This window comes from Mytilus californianus, unplaced genomic scaffold (assembly GCF_021869535.1).
Source record: "Mytilus californianus isolate M0D057914Y unplaced genomic scaffold, xbMytCali1.0.p SCAF_3, whole genome shotgun sequence".
Taxonomy (NCBI): Eukaryota; Metazoa; Mollusca; class Bivalvia; order Mytilida; family Mytilidae; genus Mytilus; species Mytilus californianus.
In genome coordinates, this window is record NW_026262679.1 from 87,408,613 (window position 1) to 87,419,907 (window position 11,295).

Consider the following 11,295-nt stretch of genomic DNA (forward strand, 5'->3'; position numbering starts at 1 on the left):
GACTGACTACAAGAAAAAAATTGCATCTCCACTTTTATTCGCATTCTTCATTTAATCGCAAACTTGTTGAATGAAAATCTTCCGTAAATCTCACATTAAGACAGCGATAGTAGGCCATTGACATAGAAAATTAATTACTAGAGCTATCTTCTGATTTTGTGATTAATTGCATATGCCTTGTAAATCCTTAGCGTACACATAACACGTACACGACTGGCTTTGAGATAACTACATATTACATGTTATCATAATAAAGACTGTCAGAAACCGGTGCTGCCAAATATGGATGGAAGCGTGTGATCAGAAACAGTGTGTAGGGCATTGTGTAAAAACAGAACCAGACACAATGATGATTTTGCTTCGATAGATGAAACCTATGTTTTAATGTTATAAACTCTGAGGTTATAAATAAAAATATATTTTGAGATGTGATGAGTTTATTATTTTTATTTAGAAATTTTGTATCAAGACGTTTAAACACAGTAATTTATCTTTTTGACTTAATCTCCCAAAGAAAATTATCTAAGCATTCTAGGAGGAAGAACCACTTCTGGTTATTTTCAGTATAATATTAGTATAACTGAGTTTATTGGTTTTGAATAAAATAAATCAGCTTTGTTTAATTCTTACACACCTGTTAAATATACATTAAACAAAACAGAAACAAAAAAAGTATCTGTCAGTTTTTTTTTAACTTGAAAAGTTGCATTTTAACGAGTATTCTGCGAATAACTTGTCCTATATTGTTGCCGGTTGTTTTCTTTAATTAGTTTCCAATATTTAAGAAGAGAAGAAAGAACATCTTTATCAATACACAAGTGAGGGTTGCAATTAGAAATCTGATCCGTCAATCAAAGAAAAGTGTGCGCGTAGTGTTCGGCCATCTTTGGTGTACTGCATGTGACGTCATATCGATAGGTATGCAAGATTGTTCTAAAGCTAGGTGCTTTTCACTTTCGTAGCGCCCTTGTAGAAGCCCGGTTGTGTGAGGAGCGTTTGTAGAAGGTCACTTGACCCGTATTTCTTTGATATTTGAAAAGGTTTTAAAACACAAAATCGTAAGTATCTTTGAATTTATATTGGCTTCGAATTTTATTAATTTTCTATCGTTTTTTTACTAACAGTCTTTTTTTCGATACGCTAATAAATTAGTTCTGTTTCTATGTGAAGCAAGAGGCAAAATGAACAGATATATTAGCATTAGGATTATTTATAATATATGAGGATGATATTTGATATTATCTGGAGATTTATAATTGACTCAAATCAGCATAAAATATTTACAATCATGATGTACTAATGACTGAGACTAATGAGGACCTACTGTGACTGCACCCCGAGATGATAGTCTATGACAAAATAGATACATGGTAATTAGATTCGGACCTTACAGTTTTCGCAACACATGATACAGATTACTTGTATGTCTTGGCTTTATCATACAACATATTCAAAGTTTTGATAATGCATTTCAGATTTCAACGAAATACTTATGACTTTATTCGATCTGTATTTGTAATGTTAGATTTAATATTATAATATCCCGTTCACAGTTAGTGCTGACAATTCAGTTTAATATAAAAATCAAGAGATGTGGTATGATTGCCAATTAGACAACTATCCACCAGGTTTCAAATGAAGTGAATATAAGAAATTATAGGACACCGTACGGTCTTCAACAATGAGAAACCCCCATACTGTATAGTCGGCTATAAAAGGCCCCGACATGAAAAATGTGAAACAATTCAAACTAGAAAACTAACGACCTAATTTATATATAACAAAACAATTTACGAAAAACAAACACTGTGGATTCATCATTATTCGTGGTATACCAATTTACGTGTGTATATGTATACCACGAATTTAAATGTCAACGAAGTATACATTTTCAAAAGGCTTGGATACAGATTTTCAAAGTTGGCTACAATTTTTGTGTACACATGTAATCTGGAATTAGCACTAAAATCGCTACGGTTGCTGTTTTATCTATAACATACACATCTACTCCAACTTCAATCGGCATGATTAGAAGAAAATTTGGCAGTGTATCAGTTACCATAGTAACTACGTAGTATGTGTGAAGTTTGCCATTAATAACAGAATACCGTGTTATAGCAGATCAAAAATTCCTGTGGCATATAAATAGATGCCTTCTTTTATGTACCGTCTAAGTTTGTTGTCTCTTATCATGAAAAACAAGTACATGTATGATAAGTGTGATCAAAAATGAAAATCAAGGCCCATAAAAATGTTCCATTTTCAACAAACTGAAATTCCTTATAAACATAAGTCATTTGCAGGGTTTTCCATTTCCATCACTTCCCTGGCCAACTAATTTGTTGTTTTGAATTTTGTTGATTCATTTGACCAGTTTGAAAAAAAAAAGTATTTAAATATTTAGATCTGTCACTTTGCCGGTATTTACTTTTGAGCTGTATGTACCAATAAAATGTTTGTATTTATAAACATTATAAATTCAAAGTTACAGAGGTTAAATTAGAATCAATTTAATATATATCACATAGCTTATAGACCCTTACTTCTCCATATGAATGTGAGTAGAAAATTAACTATTTTGAAAAAGAATTTTATTTGATAATAAATAGATAATTTCTATCCTATCTGTATTATTAGAATTGATAATGGGCCCTTATAACTGAAAAAAAAACGACAGAGGTGTGACCTATCACCAACACATTATAAAAATCTAAATTAGGACAAAACACATATTTAAATTACAAAATTTCAATTACTACTCTCAGCAAATATCAAGATTTACACAAAATTGATAAGTAAAAATATTTCACATGTTAATATAAAAATCTTTTTCTTTTTCTTTTATAAAATTCAAATTTAAACAGATTTTTAATTTAATTTATTTCATTTAATTTTGTTGTTGCAAAATTGCATATTTGATTAGGTATATGACATAATTAATCGATCGTCAAAAAAATCAGATGCCCTAACAGCACCGAGCTCGTAAGGGAGCCCCGGTGTGACATGTAATCAATATTTTACCGCTTTTGGCATGATATTGATCCGATAACAGGAACCACATGTGTTGACTGCGATATCCGCAAGAGCCTCTTCACACATGTGGTAACAGTATACTACCCCTAATAGAACCTCATTACACATGTGGTTCATGTTATGCTATATATAATCTCAGTTGTGTATGCATCGATCACTCATTGAACTCTGATAGTTTCTGACGGACACTACACACATTCCAAAAAGTAAGTCTTAAACATTATTTGCTACTTTAAAGATATTAGATAGTTTGTATTAATTGATTCATACAAGCTTCGATAATAGTCTTAAATACAATAGTCAAAGTAAGTAAGATTTAAATACAATAGTCATACGTTTGATACTAATATATCATATTAAGACACTTCTCTCATCGTGCTTTAAAAATAATTTTTAAAATCGGAATTTCGAAACTATTGAATAAAAATAAATCCGCTCCGTAGACTAAATATTTCTGAAGGGAAATGAATATCAACATGCCATTTGTTGGTCACGACGGTATCATTATATTGAAAGGGATTTACTTTTGGTATATCACTGAACTACTATGTAGTGCTTTTTTTCTGCCATTTTTTATTACTTTTCGTATTTGTAGCAAGGACTGGTAAACGTTAGCATTTTATAGAGTAACTTACTTATATTATTAGTCTGAACGTATTACATTATAAAGTCTTGATATTGAGAACATGTTCTTACTTGCATTGCACTTTTCATTCGTTTTAGATAACACGTTTCGGTTTATGTTTCTTCTCGAAAATATTCGATTAACTGTTTATATAACCATTTCTCACAGTTCGACCCCCCCCCCCCCCCCTCCCTCCCTTAACGTTTTGAAAATAGCTTGTGAATTTGTATTTGACTCCAGTCACGTGGCAAAGTGTACAGTCTTTAGTTTTATATATATTGGATGTATCTAAGATTCACCTGCTATTATATTGAGTAATTTATTAAATAAAGTAAACGGAACTATCGAAGTGATTTTAAAGAAGTAAATGCATTTTGCCACAAAACGGAAAATCTTTATAGTTTGAATTTAGGTAAGCTTGCATATATGTAGAAAAATCACATTTGTATTGGAAATTTCTGTAAAAATATGGAAGTATGCAGTTTCTTCGCGAAATGACTTTTCTGTTGTTTTATTGTGTTGATTTTGCTCATGTCGATCGTATAGTAGTTAACAGATGACCGCATATAGTCAAGTCAATTCTACCGAAGGTTTTCCTATACAACATGAATCTACTGATTGGTTTATTGATGGCGGGTTAAAGTGCTAGCTCACAAGGTCAACAAAATCTTCAACAAATAGTAAAACAACAAAAATACCGAAATTTCAAAACGGAATGCCCCTTAACAATTGGCAAAATCAAAAGCTCAAACACATCAAACGAATGGAAAACAACTGTCACATAGACAGGTTTCAATTAAATATGCCAAGGTCCAAAATGTCGTTTTATAGCAATCGGATTATAAGTTTTTGAACGTATTTAAAACTTCGTTTTCCCATTTTACAAAACACCCTGTTGGCTACTTCTTTATCCCACTACATTTGATATAAAGTGCACGTGTTCTTATATATTCACATGTCATTATGGCCTTTTTTAATATAAGTGAATTGATTTTTTTTTCTTTTTCAGAACAACTATGTCTGAAGGAGATGAAGTAAGTTTATATTACTCAATGCATGCTCTGTATTATTACTCAATTGGAATAGTAATAGTGCATAGATAACAAGAATGAATGAAATAAAAATGAAAATAAAAGATTGGTCTTTGTATTACAACGACGTTCTTCTTAAATAAACTTTTAAGACTGTAAATCAGACCAGAGTAACTAGTGTAAAACGTTTTCGTGAATGAGTTATTTAGTCGCATGCTAGAGAAATAGCAACATAAAATACAACTGAATGCTCGAATTCCTTTCAAAGTAGATAAAGTAATAGATATATATATCTACCTCAATATTCTATTCAATAACAGGACAAGAAAACTCGAGCAGAAAGAGCGACGTCCAACGTTTTTGCGAAACTGCCGCAGAAACTTATGCAAGAGATGAAGGAGGTAATGAGTTTCACGATGTAGCAACTGTAGTCGTTAGACTTAGCTAATTAGATGTATGGTTTCTTTATTTTCAGGCCCAACAGAAAGCTAGAGCAGCTACCTCCAGCGTTTTAACCAAGTTTAATCAGAAACAAATTCAAGAAATGAAAGAGGTGTGGAACGCATGCCTATGAGCATGCGCACTGCCGAAACCCCTTGATGTTTTCAATAAACAAAAAGTTTGGCATGGGTGCGCAGCGTTCAAAACAAACTTTACCAAACACTAACGATTTTCACCTCGTTTCCAGGGCATGTTATGGTTTTTATTTCAGTTTCCGTCTAACGATCTTACAAATTCTCCCTTTGCTGACCCCTAATAGTTGAAGTGGATTTGAGTGAAAGAAACCCAACATTAATTAAACACCCTTTTTGTAACATTTAACAGATGTACGAGGACAAAATAGAGTATTAGAAAAACATACTGAAAAAAACGAGTTTGATTGAATTGGAATTAAAAAATGAACCAGTTGAAATCAGCTTTCCGATGTTTGGGCAGAAAGTGTGCAGTAATAGATAGTTACAGTAGTTAGGCATTTGGCATTAATTTACTTTTTTTTCTGTTAATGTTAAAAGGTTTATTCTTTCAATTACAAGTATTCATTGTTTTATTATATCTTACAATAGTCGCTATTGCTTCTGAAAATTAACAACAAATTTTAAAATGTTTGGTTCAGAGCAGACTTACTTTTTCAGTTTGCTAATATTATTTAAAACGACTAATTGTCGCAAAAATCCGCGAATCATCCACTAATCATGATATATTTTATCATTTGCATGAAATTCATTTGACCAATGAAAAATTACCTAGCATACAGAAATAATAGCGACTAAATGTTTCTTTCACGATTTTACTCCTGCATGTTTTTTTTTTTAATTTGTTTTGGCATGCTGAGTGCAGTGGCGGTAAGATTACCCTAATTTAATTCTTAAAACTTTTTAGTATATCTTTAACGATTTTAGATTTGTGTTGATCAACCGATAATCAAGCTGTTTTTAATCTTTTTACAATCTTTTTAAAAGCAATTTATTAAAGAATACATTCATCTTTCATAAGTGTATATTGCTTAACTACAATGATATTTTGGACAATTTAATAATTTCTAAATCCAAACAAAGTTTATAAAATCATTATTAAAAGGACTGTCTCCTTTGAATAAAACTAAAAACACCTGTTTGTTTATTCTAAAAACTACGTATTTCTTATTCGACTTTAGGCATTCACAATGATTGACCAAAACAGAGATGGTTTCATTGATCTAAACGATCTCAGGGAAATGTACTCATCGTTAGGTAAGTCATAGATTGTTTTTTCATTGTAATGTAAGTCATATACTGTACTCATCGTAAGCATAGTTGTAGACTGTGTACTAACTATGCGGAAAGTCGTAAACTGTACTCATCGTCAGGTGAGCCGTATACTGTTTTCTCATTGTTTGTCGTAGACTGTATACTCATTTTAGGTAAGTCGTAAACTGTACTCATTAGTTACTCAACTCCCTGATTAGTTAGTTGTAGTCATCCCTTCGAAAATTTTATGGACGCCATCACGAGTTGGTTGACCGTTATGGAAGATCTGTTTCACAGATGACGTTCCAATTGTCGTAACCACAACCCCGTCCTCTTTTCTCCGAATGTGACCTACTGAATTAGACTTATTAACAGATTTGTTCTAACATGAGTAACACGACGGGTGCCATTTGTGGGGCAGGATCTGCTTACCCTTCCGGAGCACCTGAGATCACCCCCGGATTGTGGAGGGGTTCGTGTTTCTCAGTCTTTGTTTTTCTATGTTGTGTTTTGTATACTGTTGTTTGTCTTTTGGTACTTATCTTTTTTTGCCATGGCATTGACAGTTTATTTTCGACTTCTGAGTTTGAATGTCCCTTTGGTATCTTTCGCATCTCTTGTAGACTATAAACTTTTGTTTTTCCTCAAATGTTTTGTCTTACTTTCCAACTATCCATTGCGAAACAACATATTATCATTGCGTAAATGGCAAAGGGTCGTATTAAATAACAAAGTTATATCTTTTGTCCAAATACCAGCAATGTAAGTTGTTGAAATCAATTGTTTTAATTCTTTTCAGCTTTGGTCTGTCTATACATTATTTTAAAATGTTGAAAAAAATAAAAATTTTCATAGTTTTTAAACTTTAGAAAAATAATTCATTTTATCCGGCTTCTTATTAAGTACTGTTGTTTTGACCATTCTCCTTGTTTCTTCGTGTTATGACGTTATCTGTCTTTCTTCGATTTCGGATTTCCTCTTGTTATCTTCTTACTTCCCAAACTCATTCGTACACCGACTTAAACATTATAATACATGCAGTTGATATATCGATATATTATGGTTGTGTTTTCTTCATTTATTCGTCGGTTTTGTTGGCTTTCCTAAATTAGGTGTCGGTTCAACTACGAACAAGACCGCCGCTGAGTACTATAAGAAATTGTACATATCATCATTAAAAAGCTGTACATTTTTTATTAGCGTTTGCATTATAATTATGAATGTGTGTTGCATGTATCAATAAATGTTTTTAGTGCATTAAATCTTATTATTAATGCAGAAAATTATTTTAATTACAGGGGCTGTTCCTCAAGAAACTGTAATGAAGGACATGTTAAAGGAAGCTCCCGGACCATTGAATTTCACAATGTTCTTGTCATTGTTCAGTGAAAAACTCAGTGGTGAGTATTTCATAAAACCACTTTTATAAAATTTTAAAAAAAAATTTAAAATTCTTTTTACAGTGGTATGTCGTGTGTCGTGTCTCATTTCCTATATTTACTGCCGATTACGATTGTCCAGGATATTTTTTCAAAACTATATGAATGAAATAAAATAAATGGACCGTTTAATATTCTGTTGTAAAGTACGACATACAACTGATGTAAATGACGATCATGTGCTTTCTGGATGGGGAAGTTGTAACCGGTGACCCTTTTTGCGTGATTGACACGCTAACTTTATGGTGGGAACCATTTCCGCGCTTTGGGAGGGGTCCGTAGGTGATCCACGGAAAGATTAAACTTCTTACCACACTCAATATCCGATCCTCTCACTTTAAAAAAATATATCTAATTAGTTAACTAGTATTTGATCTGAATACGTATGAAATATTTATGATGTACACACACAGAATCAATTTTCAATTAGTGATAAAAAAAAATCTGAAATATATGCTTTTCTTATATATGATCTCTTTTGCTATTTTTTAAACAAACAGAAAATGTTCAAACTAAATATTTATAAAATATTCTGGTAAAATATATGTAGTTTTCGAACATTGAAAATATAATTTGCTTTAATATACTAAATAAACTAGGTCTTTATAAATATCAATTCGTATTTTGTAATCTGTGTATACTTCTTCAAAACAACTAATCACTTTATCAATTTGTAGGTACTGACCCCGAAAACACAATCCAGAATGCCTTCTCAATGTTCGACGATGCAGGAAAGGGATATTTGCCAGAGGCTTAGTAAGTTTTTACATCTATTTTGTAGTCAAATATTGTGCAATTTAAAATTGCAATTTGTTTCAATATTTTTATATATATAAATTTGTCTTCATATACTATTGAACTATTTAATATTATATTCTCCATTAGTTAAGGGACTGAATATATCTGTGAGTTCCATATAAAAGATAACCATTCACTCAAACGAAAACAAGTTAATGTAAATGTCATTTTTTTGTCAGTAATTAGAAAATAATTGAGATTTATCTGATCTTTTCAGCATTAAAGATTTGCTACAAAATATGGGAGATAACTTCACCACAGACGAGGTAAGCATTGGCGGGTTTTTCTCTAGTTAACGTCTGTTGACTTTGTAACAAGAGACAAATGTGTATTTACCTTTTTGTCATAGCTCTTTTAATTTGAGTGAAAATTGTTCTCCTTAAATTTTTATAATTATTTCTCGTTAACAATTCTAATTTGAATGTCAAAGTCTTTTAACATTTTAACTGAGATTCAAAATAAACACCTAACGAAATATGATACCGAAGAATGTCACATAGACGGCGAAAAATGGTGAAGCAAATGTGATATTTGCTTGCTCTTTTGAACAAGACTATGTTTTTTATGTTTTTGAACTTCGGTCATAGACCAAACAAAAGTACACTTTTCAGAAAAAAGAAAAAAAACTGCTTTATTTAATGATACCCCTTTATGGATATTTCCTGTTTATAATGATTATCATCTGTAACTGTCTTTATGTGGTTTGCATGGACTAGTTGCCACTGGACGTAAAGTTAACAACAATGTATGTGTCGGAAGTCAATTACTACTGAACAAAATGCAATAAGGTACACGACTTCTGAAATAAATCCGCCAACTGGTATTTAGGATAACAGGTGCAAAAGTCTTTAACAGTATACAGCTTTTACCACCAAAGAAAATCGAATATGTTATTAAGATATTACCTCTGTAATAATATTTATATTTTTATATAGATATAGTTTATACTTTGTCACCGTAGGGTACACACAACTTATGTCAATCTTATTTTGTTTACAGATGAGACAGACATTCAAAGAAGCACCCGTAGAAGGTGGAAAATTTGATTACAACAAATTCACAGCCATCATCAAGGGAAGCAATGTCGAAGATTAAAGGACAATCATGTGATAAACAAACTCATTTTCCATTGCCGGATATGTAAAATTCAGAGACATGTGATTGTAGTATATCCCAAAAAGTGACAGTTTATTTATTGTAGCATTTATTTATTTATTTAGAAATGTAGGAAGAGCTATTGAATTTTATATATCCGTGATAATGTCTTTAAAACCTCATATCAGGAATATTTCAAGCCAAAGAGAGAAACCATTCCATTTTCTTATTTGACTGCTGTTAGCACTCCCTACCGGGCCTCATTTATCAGGAAGCGCTACAGTGTTGTCATGGAGGCAGAAAAAACATCTGTTGATTACAATAACATCGTAATCAGCCTCCTACATATTCTGTTGGCTTGGGATGCTCCGGTAATACGATGCCTGCACCAAATATAGCTCATATCGTCTGCAACACGCACGTGCAGCAATAACTGATCATTACTATCAAGGCATCAAAATTAATCTTCTCCAATATATATTCGATTTACTTACAATGCCTTGGGGTGGGAGGCTTTTAATATATAAATGAACTATTCCCTTCTTTTGTGATTTTATTTATTTATTATGTGAACATGATTTGTATAAAATGACCTGTCATTTCATGGCAATAATTATCCCCGGGGATATTAATCTGGAAGAATGCGTGATGTCTGTCAGTAAGCTGTCAGTAGACAAGTACTTGAACTACTGCTGGTGCCATAGTTACTGTACTTTTACTTACTTGTTTTGGTTAGTAGTATACCACATGGTATACTTTTTACCAATAAGGGTAAATGTGAAAGTTGTGATATCTGATAGTAATTATGGTGACCAAGAACATCTGAGTGGAGTGTTACCTGTAACCTTCTTACATGTATAAAAATAAAATCCTCTGTGCACAGAGTTAATATTTGTCTGTTTTCTATTATCTGTAAGAGATAATATTATTAGCCACACTGAGTACTGAATGATCTTGATAACCAAAATTCTAGCATTTGCCATTGAAATAACAGTTCCCAATTAGGTGTACCAAGTCAGGATTATGACAGTTGTTTTCCGTTCATTCCGTTTGTTGATATAGTCTAACGTTTGATTTTGTCAGGTATTTTGGGGCTTCCCCCTATTTGGATTTACTTTGGAGTTCGGTATTTTGTTATTTCATTTTTATGTATTAGATCCTAGATCCATTGTATTTGTCTTGGTAATTTAAATCATTTGAGTTTTTTGTTCTTGGTAGTTTTGAAAGATTTGAATTCAGGGTTCGTCATTCGGAAAACTGAGGCAAAAGATACCAAAGGGATATTCAAACTCATAAGTCGATAACAAAACTGACAATACCATGGCAAAAAACGACGATAAGACATACAGTACACAAAACACAACAAAGAAAACTAAAAACTGGGCAACAAGAACCCCATCAAAGACCGGGGGGATCACAGGTGCCCCGGAAGGATAAGTAGATCCTGCTTCACATGTGGCACCCTTCGTTTTGATCATGCTAGTACAGAGTAAATTACCTGATTTTAAGAGAATATATCTATACTTGGGAAGTGTTCATAAGACAAC

General features: G+C 32.1%; 1 protein-coding gene across 4 annotated transcripts; it reads left to right on the forward strand.

Moving 5' to 3' along the window:
- Window positions 1-897: 897 nt before the first annotated feature.
- Window positions 898-10,637, forward strand: LOC127735311 (myosin regulatory light chain A, smooth adductor muscle-like). Of its 4 annotated transcripts, none has more exons than XM_052245451.1 (8): window positions 898-1,058; window positions 4,668-4,692; window positions 5,010-5,090; window positions 6,344-6,419; window positions 7,715-7,816; window positions 8,533-8,611; window positions 8,871-8,919; window positions 9,653-10,637. In XM_052245451.1, exons 2-8 carry the CDS (start codon window positions 4,675-4,677, stop codon window positions 9,746-9,748), a joined length of 501 nt encoding a protein of 166 aa, XP_052101411.1. In that variant the 5' UTR covers window positions 898-1,058; window positions 4,668-4,674; the 3' UTR covers window positions 9,749-10,637. The 4 variants fall into 4 exon arrangements, with proteins under 4 accessions (XP_052101411.1, XP_052101414.1, XP_052101415.1 ...); XM_052245454.1 differs by lacking the exon at window positions 5,010-5,090 and adding an exon at window positions 5,165-5,242 and having other exon boundaries at window positions 899-1,058; XM_052245455.1 differs by lacking the exons at window positions 898-1,058; window positions 5,010-5,090 and adding exons at window positions 3,161-3,239; window positions 5,165-5,242.
- Window positions 10,638-11,295: the final 658 nt, after the last annotated feature.